The 18,004-nt window shown below is 43.5% G+C and overlaps 1 protein-coding gene across 1 annotated transcript in view; it reads left to right on the top strand.

The window, feature by feature from the left end:
* RSRC1 (arginine and serine rich coiled-coil 1) overlaps nucleotides 1–18,004 on the top strand; it is a 92,591-nt gene that overhangs the window by 46,413 nt on the left and 28,174 nt on the right. The window contains exon 7 of the mRNA XM_050308443.1: nucleotides 8,595–8,646. Within this exon, the coding sequence (XP_050164400.1) occupies nucleotides 8,595–8,646 (52 nt within the window). The remainder of the gene's footprint in view (nucleotides 1–8,594; nucleotides 8,647–18,004) is intronic.

Here is an 18,004-nt window from a genome sequence, read left to right as displayed (position 1 = left end):
TCACTATGTGTTTGTTTTTTTTTTAAATGAAAGACATTCTTTCTCCCATATCCTAATCATTAAACCTGAAAAAAATTCCCTTAGGAAAATCAATGGGAATTACAATTTTCATGCCCCTTGGTTTCTGACCAAATTCCTCTCCTGGGTGAGATCCCTGAGGAGGAACCTCTAGTCCAGAAGATCAGGAATGTGCTGCTGGGGTGCAGTTATGGCAATTTGGCATTTTGTCTGAACTTCATAACCTGCTTTTCTTCTCGTTTGGGCAATGGGATCCAAACATCCCAAATCCCAGACTGGTTTGGGTTGGAAGGACCTTAAAGCTCATCCAGTCAGGACAGGGACACCTTCCATAGACCAGGTTGTTCCAAGCCCTGTCCAAGCTGGCCTTGATATCCCTGTGATGGGACCAGAGTCTTTATCCTGGAGCTGCTTCAGGAAGGAGTTGGGCAGAAAGTCTCTAAGAACGGGAAATTATCCTGAAATTAAAATGTACAAGTGAAATCCTTTTCTGCATGAGGTTAGTGGAAGGGAAGTGGTGCTGGGATGTGCTGGTGGTGCCAGAACCCTTGGAGATTTTGGTCTGTAGTTTGTGATGCCATAAAAAATGCTGGTGCATTTATTTCCTTCCTCATTCCAGTCATCCACATCTCATTTCTTGCATGGGCACAGAGTTAAGGCCTTTTACACCTGAGATGCTTTGCTTAGATGAACTTTTCGGTCACTGCTGCTTGTTCAGGTGAATTTTAAACTTGAATCTCACCAAAATCAGGCCTGGCAGCAGCCTGGGAGGTGCTTTTTGAGGAGCAGTGGCAGGGCTGGCTGTGTCCCCCCTGAGATGGTCCCCGTGGTGTCCCCGACCTCGTCAGGGGTGGGTGGCTGTCTGGAGCGGTCCCTCAGCCAGGGTCAGTGTTTAAACACCAGCCCTGCTCTCAGCAGGCCCCTGGAAACCTTTCCAGCTCCTTCAGAAGCTTTGGACCAGGTTCACATTAGGCAATCACGCTGCAGAAGATCAATGGCTTATGAATATCCATGGAAAAAGCCATTCTGTTTGGCTCCATTTGCCTACGGGGATGAAATACGGGCTCCTCCTCCAGAGGGGCTCTGGAGATCCGAAGGATTTGTGGAGAACCCACTGTCCTGAATATGTATTAAATTAATGTGCACACACCACTTTTGTTTGTTCTGAGGGTTTTGTGCTTTTAGCTCCAGATATTTAATCAAACGGCCGTGGTATCAAACCATCCTAGGCAGAATATGTTAATGGGGGAACATTCAAAGGGTTGAAGTAGTTTGTTGTTACAACAGCGACAAATTTGGTCTAAACTTTGTAAAAGGACCCAGTTTTACCCTGTCACTTTGCATTAGCAAACCAGAGCAGCTCCACATAAAGCAGCGCTGGAGGCTTTCATGTCTTCGTGTCTTTATTAAAAAGTAAACTTTGATCATCCTCGCTTAATAACGAACCTCCACCAGGTTTGGGCACCGCTGACCTTTCATCCACCTGACCCTTGGGCCTGTTTTTTTTTTTAATTTCCCTCTGCCATCCCTTTCATAGTTGCTCCAGGACTTTGACTCCTGTAAGCCTGACGGGGCAGGCCGGGCTGTGGACGATGGGACTGATGGGAGGGAGAGTCCATAACTCCATGGAATATCCCGGCTGGCACCTCCCTTGGCACCTGTGCCGAGCCCCGACCCCGCACGGGCGGGTTGATGGGAGGGCTGATGGAAAGCTGAAGCAGAGGTTAATCTGCACACACATTTCCATGCTCGTTGCTCTGATGATCCCATCCCATGTGCTGGCGTGCGGGGTGGGCTCGTTAAGGGTGGTGGGGGTGACCCCCGCCCGGGGCTGCCGTGATTGCGCCGCCTTCGCGCCGGGAAATTACCGCGGGTGGGAGGGGGGGAAGCGACGGCTCCGGCCCGCTCCCAACAGCGACCAAAAAAAAAAAAACTAACAAAAGAAATATTGCATTAATTTTCAAATGATGATATTCCATTTAGTGCCTGGGCCCCATATATCAAAAAGGGGGAACTGCTCAGTTACTCTCGGCGCTTAATCTTAATGGTATCTGTGGATGTCAAGGGCACGGAGGAAATTAAATCGGAAAGTGCAGATAGACCTAAGCAGACATTATCTCTTGATGATTGCAGTTTTGATAGGTATTTCAGTGAATTTCATTTTCGCAGAATGCTGGAAGATGAGTTAGCCACCAGATTTTCTCATTTTTCTTGCCCATGATTTATGTGAGTTGAGTATAAAACTTTTTATGGGAGCGCAGTTGCGGGAGATGAGAGGGAAATTAATGCACTGGGTTTCCATCTCGGCCCCGCGCCCGATTGTCAGCGCTGTACATCCGTAATGGGGCCATCATTATTCAGGGTTGTTTACATTCAAAATATGTAATGAAATCTGTTCAGAATAATGAGGGAAATAAAAGTTTCGAAAATTGTAAAGGTCATGAAGTTTGAGAAATGATGCAATGCTCCCAAAATAACATTTAGGCAATATAAATTACATTATTATGCACCAACTCTGCCTTATAGAGACATGAAGATAAAGTGCTTTCGACTAGTAAAATGCTGTTAGTGCTCTCTGAAGTATGAGAATGTGTAAAATGTTTCTGATTTCATATTCTGGTTTTGTGCATATTGTGGAAAAATATATAAAGGAACTTTATGGAGGACGGTGGCTGCTTCACCAGCCCCAAGTTTAAATGCATTTCCTGGGAGGGTTTTCTCCAACAAACAAACACTTGGGTGTAAGTGGAATTAATTATTAATCTAATTACCGAGGCCACCATCAAATTCAGCTTTTTAGGGGGTTCTTTCTCCTCTTCTTTTGGGGATTTTTTTACCTGAAGGTCTTTGGTGTGATGATTGTATTTTATTGCATATCTTGGGTACGGAACAGCCCAACACTGGGAGCGAGGCATAAATTCACCCAACTCTCTGTGGTATGTGTCTAAAATACGAATCCCTTCGCCCTGATTTTATGCAGGTTCTCCTCAGAATAATTATGTTTCCCCCTCCACATTTTATGTGGTATTTATTTGTCGAGAGAAGCAGCCAAAAGCAGGAAACACAGGTGATTCTTTTAGAAGTTAAAGCAGTCAGGAAGGGAGGTGAGTTGAGCATTGAACCTTAGACTGAAGAGAAAATGCACTATTTTATTTATAATGTGTGATCTTGATTAAGCTCAGATTAATTCCTGTGTAATTAGGCCTGATTTGGGGTAGAACATTGGATTATTTTTAAACTGAGTGCTGATTTAGAGATCACAAGATCCTGGTGATGCTGGAAATGCTTTTCACTTCCAAAATGTGGGGTTTTTTCCTGCTATTTTTCAATTAATGCCTTTCAACCCAAAGATTCCAAAGGGAATGTGATTCCCCCGTGTCTGAAAAATTTCAGTGTGTTTAGAGAAGGTTGTGGGAGAAAATAAAGCAGTTAATTCAGGGCTGAACTCCTCCTGCTCCTAATTAATCCCTGGTACCTGTTGGTTGTGCTCCTGTATTTCCAGCCAGTCCAACTGTTTGCAGAACGGCTTCTAATGTGTTAATTAAACATTTTGATCAAAACCTGGGTTGATCTGCTGCTATTTTTATGTACACACGCAGCTTAATTGTAATACACTGTGGCAGAAATATAGAACTGTGAAAGAGAAATGAAAAGCCACATTTAGAAGCTAACTGTTAATAACCTTATCGTTTTTTTAAAGCAGCGGGGATCGTTGCTGCCTTTAATTTTGGGTTCTGCTCCCCCTGTCGTGCTCGGACTCAGTTCGAATTCAGCTCAGAAATTAATAAACTGAGCAATTTTCAGAGGGTAGATTAAGAAGAATAGGAATTTTTAGAGTAATGACCAGCGGATGTGGATGCAGAAATCTCTGTTTTATCACCTCTTTGTCAATACATTGGACTTTTGGGGGATTGTTCCTCTATTTCCATGCAAATGTCAGTCTAACAGATGATATTCCAGGCTGCAAGTGAATAAATAGATGGGGGGTAATTTTTCAGCCTTTAGTGTGTGTCTGGATCCAATATTATCTCTATTCCCTCCCTTATTAAAGAGCTCACGCAGAGTTTATGGCCGTGTAAGTTGAACATTTCCAGTAATTTTTCCTTTTTAAAAGACCTGGATTAATTTATTTTTAAATCTTATTTACAACTCTCTATTTCTGCCGACTGGCTAATCCAGTTTTCTGCATCCACTCCCAGTAGGAAGCCCTTTTCCCTTGCTTTTCCTCAATAATTTTCACTGAAATTAATACATTGCATTTTCTGGTCCTTTTAAAGGAGCACTTGCTGCAAAAACTGATTTGGATCCCGAAAATCACTCCATGTCTTGGAGTTTTTTTGCCACAGCCTTTGATTTCGTTCCAGTAATCCATTGTTGCTTTTTCCTCAGAGGTTGATTTGGTTTTAGCCTCAATCAGATGTGATTTTTTTTTTTCCCCCCACCTTGTGTGGAACGATCAAACCTCGTCTCTCTGGGAAGCAATGCTGATTTTTTTGGGAACAGGTGGATCTGTATCCAGTCAGGACACTGGTCCTGTACCAGAGTGTTGCTGCTGATTAATTGGATCAGAGGAAAAGCTCCGACTCAGACATAAATATCATTTTACCATCCAATCTTTTCAGCTGATTTATGGCTGAAAATGTAGAGGTTTAATTCAAATAGTGCCAGATGTGCTTATTATATTTCTGTGTTATTAATTCATCTTATGAATTCTTCCCTGGGATTTTATTTTGATGTGTTTAATGTGAAAAATGGTCCTCTGGCACTTTGGAATTTGCCACCTCAAAGGCTTATGCAAGGGAAAGATGCTGATTACAAGTTCTCAATCTCTGTTGGTTTTATTTTTATTTTAGTATTTTATGCTCCTGTGAAGTGTCCTCTCAGACAAATAAGTTCTTTATTTTCAGTGTCTTTGGTAATTATTGTTTTTAATCACCTGATGAGGAATAATTCCTGAAAAGGAATCCACCATTCCTCTGCTAAAGGCTTTCCCCATAAATTGGGAGAATAAATTGGATGGGCTGCCATTGTTCAGTGTCATTCCCAGATCCCCAGTGCAGCTGGAAAACCATTCCAGTGTAACAGGAACAGGCAGCAATTTCTCATTCCTGGGAGAAGTGGATTTTGGTGAATGTGGGCCCTGATTCCTGATTTTCTGATCTTTTACACAGGATTTGAATGAAAACCTTTTGGCACTTCCAGGAAAACATCGGCTTGTCTTTCCAAGCCCTGTATCCCTGTGTTAGAGAGCCTGGCCAGGTTTGGGAGGTGGGGCTGGTTTTCCCATGGAGACCCCTCTCAGACAGTCAATTAATGTGGTTTGGTTTCCTTTTGCTCCTTTTTCCATGTGAATTCCAGCCATTTCATGGCAGGGCTTTATCCCTGCTGAACAATCCTCCTCATCCCCACTAACCCCAGCCTCTCTGACACCTCATTGCCTGGGGAACCCTCTCCTCTGCTTCTCTCCACTTGGGAATTTCTCTTCTATTCTCAACCTTGCCAGCCCTTCTTTTCTCTGGAATTCATTCCAAACAACGTTTGCTTTTGGTTTCTGACCCCCTCTGGAAGAATTCCCAGGGGTTTTGGGCAGCCACCTCCTCAGACAGCTGGGAAATGTGTGTTCTTTTTGTTCACTGCACTTCTCCTTAACCTTTTTTTTGAGCTGATCAGGTGTTGGGAAAGGTTGGATAAATGTCCCCAGGAAAAGGATGACGAGGCTGGAGTTAAAGAGGGAGGATGGATTTGTGCTCAGCTTTTGAGATCGTGTATGGAGGTACCTAATTAGTGTTTATTCACTGAGTCCTTGGGGTTTTGTTTAGATTTTGCTTTTAGACTGGAATTTTCCCTTTGAGGGCCAAATGGCTGTTGGGTTTGTCTTTATCAAATGCAAAGATAAAAGAATTGGGTAAAAAAAAAAACCACAAAAATTGATCACCATCACAAATAATTTGTGTTTTTATCGAGATGTTTTGAGGCAGAGAAGTCCTGGAGGTAAATTGTACCCACCCAGTGTCATTAGTGATGAACAGAAGGAACTGAACACAACCACTTTGGGCACATTTTAGACACATTCTGTATGAAATTCCATAATCACCCAAATTTGGGAAGGGAGCATTGCCCCTCAGAGTACTGCAGGCCGTGAACTGCTGGAATCCTGGGATAATCCAGTTTTCCAGTGCTGCCAAGAGCCACGTGCTCTGCTCAGCAATATTTCCAGTCCTTGGCTCCAACAGAAACTTGGACTCTCTTCATAAACTTCATGTTTCTTAAATTTTTTCCTCAAGTGTTCTCAATTTTTCACCTTTCTCAGTCAGAAAGGTTTGTGATTCATCCCAGGTAGCAGGAACAATTTAACAAATAAAATCTATAGTTGAATTAAAGGGTTTGTTCAAAGATATGAATTAGTAAATTTAAAAGCTGAATCCTCTTGAAATGGAATATTTTGGAAGCCAACCATGGCACTCATGGCATGTCTGGAGCTGCCCATCACACACAGCAACTTGTGGGGGGTTTTACATAAAAAGCACCAAATTTAAAGTTATGAGACATTGGTTTTAGTGTGATTTTATTAAAAATACAACAGTTATCAGAGCAGTAGTGATGGGATTGAGTAGATGAACTGCAAAGAAATACGAGGTAGGAAGGATGTGTCACATCTTCCTAAAACAGCTGGTGTTAAAAATGGAGTTTATCTAATCAAATTCTGGCTTGAGGTATTAAGAGCAACTGTTAATCCGTGGATATCTGTGGTTTGGGGTGTCCTGTGAGAAAACCATGAGTTTCTAAGGGGTGATTCCAGCCTGTCAGCAGACACTTTTGGGGTTGGGTAAAATCAGTCCCTGGAGGTGCTTGGAACACCTCAGGTCGTTTTATGAAGTGCTTGGTAAGGAATTCGAGGGAATTGGTGGGTACCTGCACCAGCTGCCACCAGAAATGCTCAGTTCAGTTATTTTTACTGCTCTGTTTGAATTCTTTACCTCCTGTGTTGTGCTGGAGAACACGAGGGGAACACGAGGGTTCTGCTCGACATCACCCTGGTAATGTTTCCTCCACCAATCACTTTTAGCTTTCCTGAGGGCCTTTCTGAATTTTGTCTCTTAATGGTCTCCTAAATCAATAGTAGCCTCCAGGAGCTGGTTGTTATCACACATTGCTGGTTGTCCTCACAGTTGCCACCGGCTCGTTGGAGGGTCTGACTGTGCTTTTCGGCTGAAATTGTCTTCTTTTCTCTGAGTATTGGCCTCATCCACCGGTTGGAAAAAACGCTTTCTGGGGCCAACTGAGTCACCTTTATTTAAGAATCCTTCATCTACTGGTTGTTTAGGGCATATTGATTGCTAATAAAGGCATGTGTGTGGAGTTCCCCTGCGGGTGATCCCGTGTCCGGGAAGCAATTAGCACTTGGTGTGAGGGCAAAGGGGAAGGAGCCTCCAAAGCAGCTTCCTGGGCAGTTCCCAGTGGGATACTGCTGAGGAAAAGAAGGAATTTAGTCTGTCCTACCTCATACCAACAAGACACATTTGTACCTCCATGGGAGAAGTAGGAAAAGGAGTGGGAAGAGGGGGATCAGTTGTGTCGGGATTGGTGGAGCTCCGTGTTTTATCCCATCTAATCCTGCTCTCTGGCTGTGGGAAGCCATTCCCCCTTGTCCTGTCACTCCATCCCTTGGAAATAGTCTCCATCTTTTCTGTAACTCCTTCAGGTCCTGGAAGGCCACAATTTTATCACCCCTGAGCTTCTCTTCTCTTCTCCAGGCTGGACAATCCCAGCTCTCTCAGCTTTTCTTCCCTGGGTTAATACTTGTGTGGGAAATGGGGTGAAACTGGGAGGCTGCAGACTTCTACTGGTTATCAGAAAAAAAATATTCCAGTGGCAGTGCCTGCCTGGAAGAGTTTTCTAAGCCAAACAAGAGCACCAAAAATTTCCATCCCTTTGTTTTTAGAGCAGAGCAGAAACCCCTCCCGAACTTTTCCCGGCGCTTCCAGAAATAATCGACTTCTGAACTGCGTGACAAATGGGGTTTGCCTGTGTAAATTTAACTGTGGCAACGTTGGAGTGGCTTCAAACTTAGAGTGGTGGCAAGCACATTGGACACAGTTGCAGCATCGCTGGGGAGCGTTTGCAGAGCGGGGACACGGCCAACGAGGCGCTCCTCGGCCCAGAGGATGCCAGGGAATACCTGCAAGGAGAGGCAAACATCCAAACAGAGCAGGGGAGAAGGGTGGAAAGCTCACCCTGTTCATCGTGTCAGGGATAGGTTGGGAGTGTTTGGGAGCCCTGGGTGCTGGTGCTTCTGTCCCCAGCGGTGGGGAGGGCTGAGAGGAGCTGGGGGAGGTTCCAGCCCGGCCGTGGTGGTGGAGCTCAGGCTGGTGCTGGTGCCACAGCACGGCAGGGACGATATTTCTTGTCAGTCCTGAAAGATTTACTTGGTGGCCCCTGAGTCAGGGTGGCAGGGCTGGTGTCAGCTGGCAGGTTCTGGGCTGGTGGAAGCAGGAGCTCCCCGTTGGCGCTGGGAACAGCACAGCTCAGATCTCCAATGTCCAAACTTTCTAAGGCTGATAAATCCTCTCTTTCAGACTCCTGCTGAACAGGCCAAGGCCAGACTACAGCTGGTTCTGGAGGCAGCCGGTGAGTAAAATGATATTCTTCAAAAAGGCATTTGATTTTTGTAATATCAGGTAACAGTTTGATCCGGTTTTTGGCAAATGTTGGGTCCCGTTCTCTGTAAATCAAATTCCAGGTTAAGGTGAAACTGATTTGCATCATCACTGGCACTTAGTAATCCCTTTAAGGAAATAAATAAGTGATATTTTACACTTGGACCACACACATTTGTCCTGTGGCTGCTGCTGCTACTACTGAGACTCTATTTTGTTCTCTCCAAATTTTAGGGTTTTAATTTTTTTAAAATGTCTTTCTTTTATTTGTTAGGACTGATCTGAATTAGTGCATGTATTTATTTATTTATTTATTTATTTATTTATTCGTTTGTTTATTTATTTATTTATTATTTATTTATTTGAAGTGATGGCAAGCTTTCCAAAAGGCTTTTCCAAAGCTTCCCAAATGGCTCAGATCAAGAGGCAGATCTACAGATTAATTCTCTACAGAGGAAAACATTCCTGTTTTAACATTCCTGGTTTGATTTTCTTATTAAACTGTGTCAGTTTGTCACCCAAGAAGGAAAGCTTTCGGTATTTTATATATATTGTAATAAATCCATGTTTCTCTTTACTTTCCTATTTGCATTTTTAACCTAAAAGCTGCAATTTATAAGAAAAATCTGTGAGGTTTTTTTAATTTTTCCCCTTTTGAAAACCTTGGGTTTTTAGGAATAATCTTCTCACATTGCTGGTGTCTCATTTTCCAAAAGGAATCCAGGTTTTTGCACTGTCTGCCTTCCAATTCATTCCTTGTTCTCCAGAACTTTTAGTAAATCCTTAAAACGTGTAATTATAAAACAGATGTGACAGCCCTGACCTCAAAAGCACAATGTGTGTGTTCTGCTCCCATCACTCACACCTCAGCTTTCCATTCCAGTGTTTTAATTTTAATGGAGAAAAGGTAACTCTGGGTTGTACATCATCATCATCATCACCCAGGCTCCAAAATTTCTAGAAACATCTCAAAGGTCTGTGGTATCGTTAAATTTAAATATTCACCACTGAGGGCTGAATCTTGGATTGGAGCTGCAAGTTGTTCTTAAAGAACCAAAGAGACTTAATGTCTTTTTTTGCCACCCAAAATTGGGCATCTCAGACCTTTATGAAATCAACCTCAGTCCTGCATCCAGTCAAATGTATTTAATTTTTATTAAGTTGGAGTGACAAGAGTGTTATTTCAATATCTTTTAGTGTGTTTACTCATTGCAAAATCAGCAGTTTTTTTGCCTTTTGGTGTTAAAAATGAAGAATAAATTTGTGTTAGACCGTTGCTCAGCAGCTTTTCCAGGAGCTCAGGGGCAGCAGGTTGGTGGTTGTTGCTGTTGTAGAGGTGCTGTTTGATTTAATTGGATATCAGATAAAATTTCAGCCTGTGCTTGGTAGTGATGAACAAAGCTGTGAATGAGGAATGAAGCTGGTTGGGTGTGTAGGGCTGGAGACCCTCCCAAAGCTGGGGATGAACTTGTGGAATATCTGGCTGTGTCTGAGAGACATTTGGGATGGTCCCCTCCTGGTTCATCCCTACGGACATCATGGAATCCTGGAATGGTTTGGGGTGGAAGGGACCTTAAAGCTCATCCAGTGCCACCCCTGCCCTGGGCAGGGACACCTTCCACTATCCCAGGTTGCTCCAACCCGGCCTTGGACACTTCCAGGGCTGGGGCAGCCACAGCTTCTCTGGGCAATTTCTTGAATTTCTTGTCTTTATTTTCCTCTCTGAATTTCCCTGTTGCAGATATTTGGGATCTTGGGAAAAAATCTGCTTTTAGAATTTAACTTAGGTATTATTTCAGATACTAACAACTGCTTTCTCTAAGAGACAGGAGGTAACAAGCAGTTGAACAGGCGCTTTTTATTTAGATTTATTTCTTTCTGCTGCGTTGTGGAGATGGGAATTGTGACTTCTGGTCTCTCGTTGTGGGAGAGCTGGGGAGATAAAAAACATTCACCTGTGTGTGTGAGGGAGAGGAGGGGAAGGTGGTCATTCTTCCATCCAGGTACTGTAGTGCTGGCAGGAAGTTTTGCCTCCAAGTCCTGTGTTCACGCTGACTTTGTTGAGCGTTGTTTCTCTTTGTAGGTGTAAATAGTGTCAGTACCTTTGTTCTCATTAAGGGCAGTGCTGGGAGGTGCTGAAACCCTCCACTTTAATCCTCGAGGTTTTTGATTTACTGAAGTAGAAGCTGTCGGGCTGGGCTCTAAATTCGTATTTCTGTGACTTTATTGAGTTGGATTTCCCAACGTTGAGGTGGCAGGAAGCCTCCTGCAGCCCCTGACGAGCTCCCCCCACGTCGCCGCGCCCGAGCAGATGTTAAGCAGGCAGTAGTTGAATGTTAATTTGGAGAGGGTGGGATGTTTAAGCCCATCTGAAGTACGTTGCATGTGGGCCTTGCAGGCTCAGCCACAATGCTTTGTCCCTTGGGAGAATTTCCAAGCTTAAAGCTCTTTCTCTTTGTGGCTCTATATGGACTCTCTCAAGTCAGTAGAAAGCAGATCATCCCTGGGCTAAAGCTCTCCAGCCTTTGTCTGGGGGCTCTGTAGGGCTGTAATTAGGCCTCCTGGCAGGCCGTGCCGGCCAGTTAATGGTCATATGGAGTTTCTCTGGGGCAGACTGGCTTTGTGTAAATCCTTGCTCGGGAGCCGTTTATGGGTCACTTCCTACCAGGCCTGGCTTTGTGGCGCTGCCCCACGGGCTGCCGGGGAGCAGCTTCCCTTGACCAGCCCGGCACAATCCCCCCCTCCTAATCCCCAGTGTAAACAGAGGATTTAGCTCAGCTTCTGTCACTTACAGTTGCCAAACCACTTGGGTGTCTGTGATTCCTTTCCCAGCCTTGGCTGCCCAGAAGGACGGGAGGGTTTTGTGTTTTGGGGGCGAAGCTCGCCCTGCCTCCCGCCCCAAACTCGGCACAAGAGCAAACCTCAGGGCCTTAAAGCTTCTCCATTCACGCCCCAGTCTGTCCCGTGGCACCGGCCTTTCCTCCCAGGGATTCAAACGTGGGGGAATATTCCGAAAATGTCAATAAATTCCTCTGAAACGGCGCGGGGACGTTTCAAACTATCAATATTCCTGCCTCTTCCAAAGGGCTCCCGAAGCTTTTCCATGGGGCTAAGCAGAAATGTCTTGCTCTCCATGGAAAGACGCTGACAAAAGGCAATTGATCTGGATTTTCAAAGGTCTAGAGTTGAAATAAGTGACTGATGTATTTTTGGAATCTGCATTTCAATCTCGGCCTGAAAGAGCACTCAAGAATGGGGTGGTTTTTTGTGCAAAGAATTCGTCCCGGAGTTTATTTGAAGGAAACTTCGGCACTGAGGCACTAATGGGACATGAACAATCGACACTAAAAATGGGTGAATACAAATCACAAGCATTTAGCATTTATCTGTTTGGCTGCAGTTCTGGATATTGGATATTTAGCTCATTATCTCTGAATTACACCATCAATCCCCTACCTTTGTTGCACTTTGCGTGTTCCTTAAAGAGAAAAATCACGGAGTACAACAATTAATTTGGCCTTAACTGTTGCAAACACAAACGTCTTATAATTCTTACGGCTTCTTTTCTTGTTACTGAGGAGAAAAATCCCAATTTGCACTCAGTGCCTGATAAATATAGTCAAATATTCTCTGCTTTGGGGCATCAAAATGGCTCATAACAGATGTGGCTGAAAGGACCACATACGTAGACTGTATGATTTTAGTCTGGTGGAACTAATAGGATCACTTGGTACTTTATAGATTCTTGCTTTTCTTTTGCTTTAATAAAAACTGTTTAGTTAAATAGGTTGGCCCCTGTTTTGCTCTTTTCCAGCCGTGCAGAGCAGGAAGGGGGGGGCAGGTGGCAACAAGTATGAAAAATTTCTTTTTATTGGGGCTTCTTTTCAGCTGCCAAGTTTATGGACTGGGTATGGATTTCTCGTTTTGATGCTGCTTTTCTTTCAGCTTTGCTGTTTGTGCTCTTCCCACTGAAAACTCCGTGGCTTCCATCTGAATTTGGAATTCTGCAGTGAATTTTAGGAGGGTGGGTAACTTGTGTGGCTGTAGAGACACCAAGGGCGAAATAAGACTTAAAAATATTTCACTTGTTTCGTGGGAATTCAAAACTGCTTTTAAAATAACGTTTGTCCCAGAAATTGCCAGAGTTTGAACTTAGAACAGGCTTAAAATTTGCTGAATATTGACAAAGAGGTTCATTTAGTTGCTGTGTGGGTGTGCTCAGTTTGATTGAATACAAAATTCTTATTTCTATCCATTTCGAGGAGTTGTTTTGAGTAGAGTTGTTTGACACTTGGGATAATTGAATTCTACTTCTATTTATATAAAAATCTCAGTTTGGAGAGGAAAAATCTCTTATTAGAGTTACCTTTTTTCTCTTTGGCAAACGTGGCTGTGCTAAAAAGGATTTTGAAGGTGTTTTGTGCAGCACTTCTTGAACCCCCAGCTCAGGAGAGGAAGTTTTTTCCATAGTGAGTCTTCACCAGTCTGGGGAGGTTGTTACTGTTCCCTGTCTCAAAGGAAAATGAACTGTAATTACACTCATGAAATGCCTCCAAATGACCCAGGTGGGCTGTGCACTTGGATTTCTCCTTGCTGCCAGGAGAGACCCTGAATGCTCCATCTTCCTGGGGCTGTGGAGTGGAAGGGTTTTGATCTCTGGATTTCAGGATTCTCAGAGAGCTCTTCCATCCCATAAGGATCTGAATCCCTGTTCTGCCCTCTCTAATCCTGATGAGTTCACAAGTCTTGATTGGGGAAATGTTTAGGGTTTTTTAGGTTTCTCCTGCTCAGTTCTGCTCAGTGTCAGTGGGCCTGGAGAGATTTCTCAAACGTTTTCCTGGTACCTCCTGCTGTGGCTCCATCCTTGGAGATGGAAGATTTTACAATTACAGAATCCCAGAATGGTTTAGATTGGAAGGACCTTCAAGCCCATCCAGTCCCACCCCTGCCATGGGCAGGGACACCTTCCACTATCCCAGGCTGTTCCAACCTGGCCTTGGACACTCCCAGGGATGCAGGAGCAGCCACAGCTTCTCTGGGCAACCTGTGCCAGGGCCTGCCCACCTTCCCAGCCAGGAATTCCTTCCCAATATCCCATCTAACCCTGCCCTCTGGCAGTGGGAAGCCATTCCCCTTGTCCTGTCCCTCCATGCCTTGTCCCAAGTCCCTCTCCAGCTCTCCTGGAGCCCCTTTAGGCCCTGCAAGGGGCTCTCAGGTCTCCCTGGAGCCTTCTCTTCTCCAGGGGAACCCCCCAGCTCTCCCAGCCTGTCTTCATAGGAGAGGTTTGTCCTGTTCTCCAAAAACTGGCTAATTTAGGAAATCAATCTAATTATGGACTTAATGAACCCAGTTTCTGGGTCAGCTGCTGATTCCTGTTCAGCAGATTTCGGTGTCAGGATTGACATCAACATAAGGAGAACTTGAAACCAACTGAGCCTTGTAAGAATTAAACTGTTCATGAAAAAAAACCAAGGAAATTTACAATGGAATAGATTTATAGCTGCTAATTTGTATATTACATGTTTTATGAGAACTTCAGGTGTTTTAAGATGGAATTTCAGAAAATGCAGGAAGGATTTGAGCTCGTGTTGATGGTCAGCACCAGTGAGCTTCACAGCCCTGGACAAGTGCTGGGACAGCTGGACATGAGATCCATTTCTTCATCCATTCCTTGCTCCTGATCTCTTGGCAAAGCTTCCAAATCTCATTAGAGCACTAAAAAAATACTGATTTCTGCATGCAAAGCAACAACCACAGAAAAAAGAGTCACTGCTCCAAGTAATTGCTATTTTAACCTGTCAGTGGTCTCGTCCTTACAAAATGTGGGACTTTGGAGGTGCAGGTGGTTTGTGTCATTGGGGAGCAAAGTAAACACTTGAACAATAGTAATTAATTAAACAATTCATTCAGCTTCATGATTGCTGAAAAAACACAGGGTTTTAATTAAATGTAGGTAGAGAAAGTGTTTGAATCTAAATAATTCACTTTTACAAGTTATGTAGTCATTCTGTTGGTGTTTAAAAGCTGTTCACTTCAGGAACCTCTTTTAGGTTCTTGCAAGAGATTAAAAAAGAATTTCTTTGACCCATTTTTGTAGAATGTCAACTTTTTATTCTAGACTAAGGAGCCAATGAGTCATTGCAGGGAGGCCGTAATGTAAACCAGAGCCTATAAATAGGCTTTAGAGTAACTTTATTCGTTAATGAACATTTATTGCCTTCAGAAATAATTCTAAAGCTTTTAGAATTTCCTTTTTTTTTCTTGTTAGAGACCTTTTTTTTTTTTTTTTTGTGCTACCCAAAGTATCTCAGCCTTACAAGAGAACTAATGGGCTCCAGTCCTATTGCAGCATATGGGTACACGATTTTGATGCAAATCTCTCTGCTAATTATGTGCAGATGAATCTTTCAGTCCTGCTATTGATCTCAAGTCAAAGACAATTTTTCAGTTACCTTAAGTTTTACATCAGTTCATATTTAGCAACTGGTAATTTAATTATCCACTGTTCTGGCTGTGGGAACCATATGTGGTGGCGGGGCTTGTTTCTGGTTTAGGGTGTCTTTTGGGGGATGTTATTTTGTAAAACGTCGTGGAAGGTGTCCCTGCCCATGGCTGGGGATGGAATGAGATGGTCTTCAGAGTCCTTCCAATCTAAACCATTCTGTGGTTCTATGGATTTAATTGATAAACACTCCCTTTGTTTTGATGGATTTTTAGCTCATGGTGCCCTTTTGAGGTAGAACAGTGGTTTGAGAGAGTCTCAGTGGTTTGGGGAGTCTGTGATGGAACAGCACTGAAGGTCCCCATGTCACCATCTTCATTCCCTCCTTATCTCCAGACTGAGATGAGAAGCTGTAATTAGTAATTAGTGCCCTACCTGCTGTTGTTTTGCCGCTGGGAGAGAGTGCAGGGCTGTCCAGGGACACCCACTGCTGTGTTGGAGCCGAGGTCCCTCAGCTGCAGGTGTGGAATTCACAGGTTTTTAATCATTCCAGCATTTTCCTGTGATACTTCACAGCAAGTGGAAATCCAAACCTGCTGGGTTCGTGCTTTTCACATCCATCCTTTCAGGAAAACCTGGAATACAGGGCCATTGCTCTGAGTTCAGGAGTTGTCCAGCACCTGAGGATCTTGTTCCGTGCCCACACGACCATCTTGTAAATCACATACGTCAACTTCTTTCAAGAACAGTGTTCAATATGGGTAATAAAGTTCCTGTTTCGGTTATTGAAAGGACATTTATCACAACTTTATTAAATCTGGAGAACTAAATGTGCCATTTCCTCCACGTGGGTCCGTCCGCTCGTGTTCTTTGTCGACCCAAATGAATGAAATTAGAACAAACAATCTCGGAGTCATTTGTAATCAGGGGCTGATTAATGGAGTTTGCTTGCACAGCCATTATTCATGCAAGAACACCTGATATCTTTCCCATAAACAAATTGTGTTTGTCCAAATTAAGAAATGAAATGAAGCATTTGATGAGTTTATGATTGACCCTTCCAACTCGGGGCCCATTTGTCAACGTCCTTATCATCACAACTCCTGCCTGATGTGCTGCTTGGATCTGTGATCCCTCGTTAATGCCTCCTGCAAGCCAAACTCCGGGACTGCAATAATTTGGGGATTCTCATTTGAGCAGGAGCTGAGGGTTCTCCTCTGGGATGAAGTGCCCTCGTGTCCCATCAGATTCAGGGATGATTGCGAGGTGGCGACCGAATAAATCCTAAAATGGGGCAGGGGGGGTTTTGCAAAGACTTTTTCAGTCCTGTTGGGATTTTTATAAAGCTGATTGCCCCTCATTTGTAGGAATTTCTGGGTAGTTTGAGAGGAGTTCTCATACTAATGCTTTTGCTTCTGAAAGAGAAGATCCCCAACGTATTTTGAACAAGCAAAACACCTGTCCTCATACTTATGAGACTAATAGGAAGAATTGCTATTAAAATAGACTCTTTCTTTCCTTTTGCTTGTTTAAACATCTTTATTTTATTAATATTTAATATCTGTATTTTTTTAAAATATTTGTCCTGAGGGTGTTTGGTAACTTTAGTTATTTTGAAATGATTTTATATGATGTTTTCTGCCCATAATCTCTTGAAAAGCAGACTTTAGGCTTCTGTAATAATAAGAGGGCTTTATCATTTAAAATTTAAAAACTGAGGAGTCCCTTAGTTCATTGGAAAACAGACATCTTCAACAATCCTCTGGAGCCAGGCTGGCAGAGCTGATTCCTTGTGTGGTGTTTGGCTGGGAGGGGAGACCTGAACAAAATCTTCCTCTGATCCTAAACCAAAGAGTGGGAAAGGGAGAGAGAGACAGAGCTGTGATGTGAAGCACCCCCTGGATGCTTTTCAGGACCATGATAAAATGGGAAAGGCAGTGTCTGTTCTTTACTGGAGCAGTTTCTTGGCAGATAGAAACCACATTGATGTGCACACACTCAGACAGAGAGGTGGGGTTTAGCCTTCTTTTTTTTTTTAAATGAGGAGCTGGACTTGCTTTTAACACTCTTCCAAATGTGAAGCCAGGGAAGTTCACCCAGAATTAAATGTGCAGCCAGTGATTGCAGCCATGTGGCCACAAGGCCATTAAGGAATTACACTGTGATCCATTGGAAAGGGCAAAAGGGGGTCTTTAATAAGAGGCAACAGTAATGAAAACTTCTGTCCTTTGCCATATCACTTGTATTGATTACCCCAGCAAGGAAAAAAAGAACTATTTCAAAACACAGCTTATGTGAAAAATCAAATTAGGTGCTTTAATGTCAGATCCTCCCTTTAATTCCCGTTCCATTGCTCTGCTCTGTGGGTACAGTGTAATTTATTATTGAAGGTTTCTGGCCAGGCTTCTTTGTTTAAGCCATCAGGCATCTCTTTATGTTCTTAAAATACCCAATAAAACTATTTAATCAGAGTGTTTTCTTAAAGCTTTTGAGCATTTTGTGGTGTTGATCTCGAGGCCTTGGAGAGTCTTCTCTGAGAAGTGTGAATGATTTTACAGGGACGAGGCTCTTTGAGGAAGAGCAAATTGTCATTCCCTTGGTCTTAACTCAGGGCAAGAAAGCAGGAAGGGAAGGCTCCATCCTGGATTTCTCAGCTCTTGGTGGAAAATGGGATATTCACGTTTGTGTTGATAAAGAACGAGTGTTTGGGAACCCTGAGCTGGTCCTGCATGAGCTGAGCACGGAGCTCTGAGGGGATGGAGCTGTGTCCAGGCTCAGGGTCAGGAACTACACCAGTGGAGATCAAATAAGGTGCCATTTATTTAATTTTGTGTTTATAGAACGCTGGAGGAGGGGGAGGCAGCAGTGTCTGTTTTTGCTTGTGTTA

Source organism: Myiozetetes cayanensis, unplaced genomic scaffold (genome assembly GCF_022539395.1).
Source record: "Myiozetetes cayanensis isolate MyiCay16 unplaced genomic scaffold, myiCay2020 scf13, whole genome shotgun sequence".
NCBI lineage: Eukaryota > Metazoa > Chordata > Aves > Passeriformes > Tyrannidae > Myiozetetes > Myiozetetes cayanensis.
Note: the sequence above shows the minus strand (reverse complement) of the source record. Positions and strands in the feature narration are given on the sequence as shown.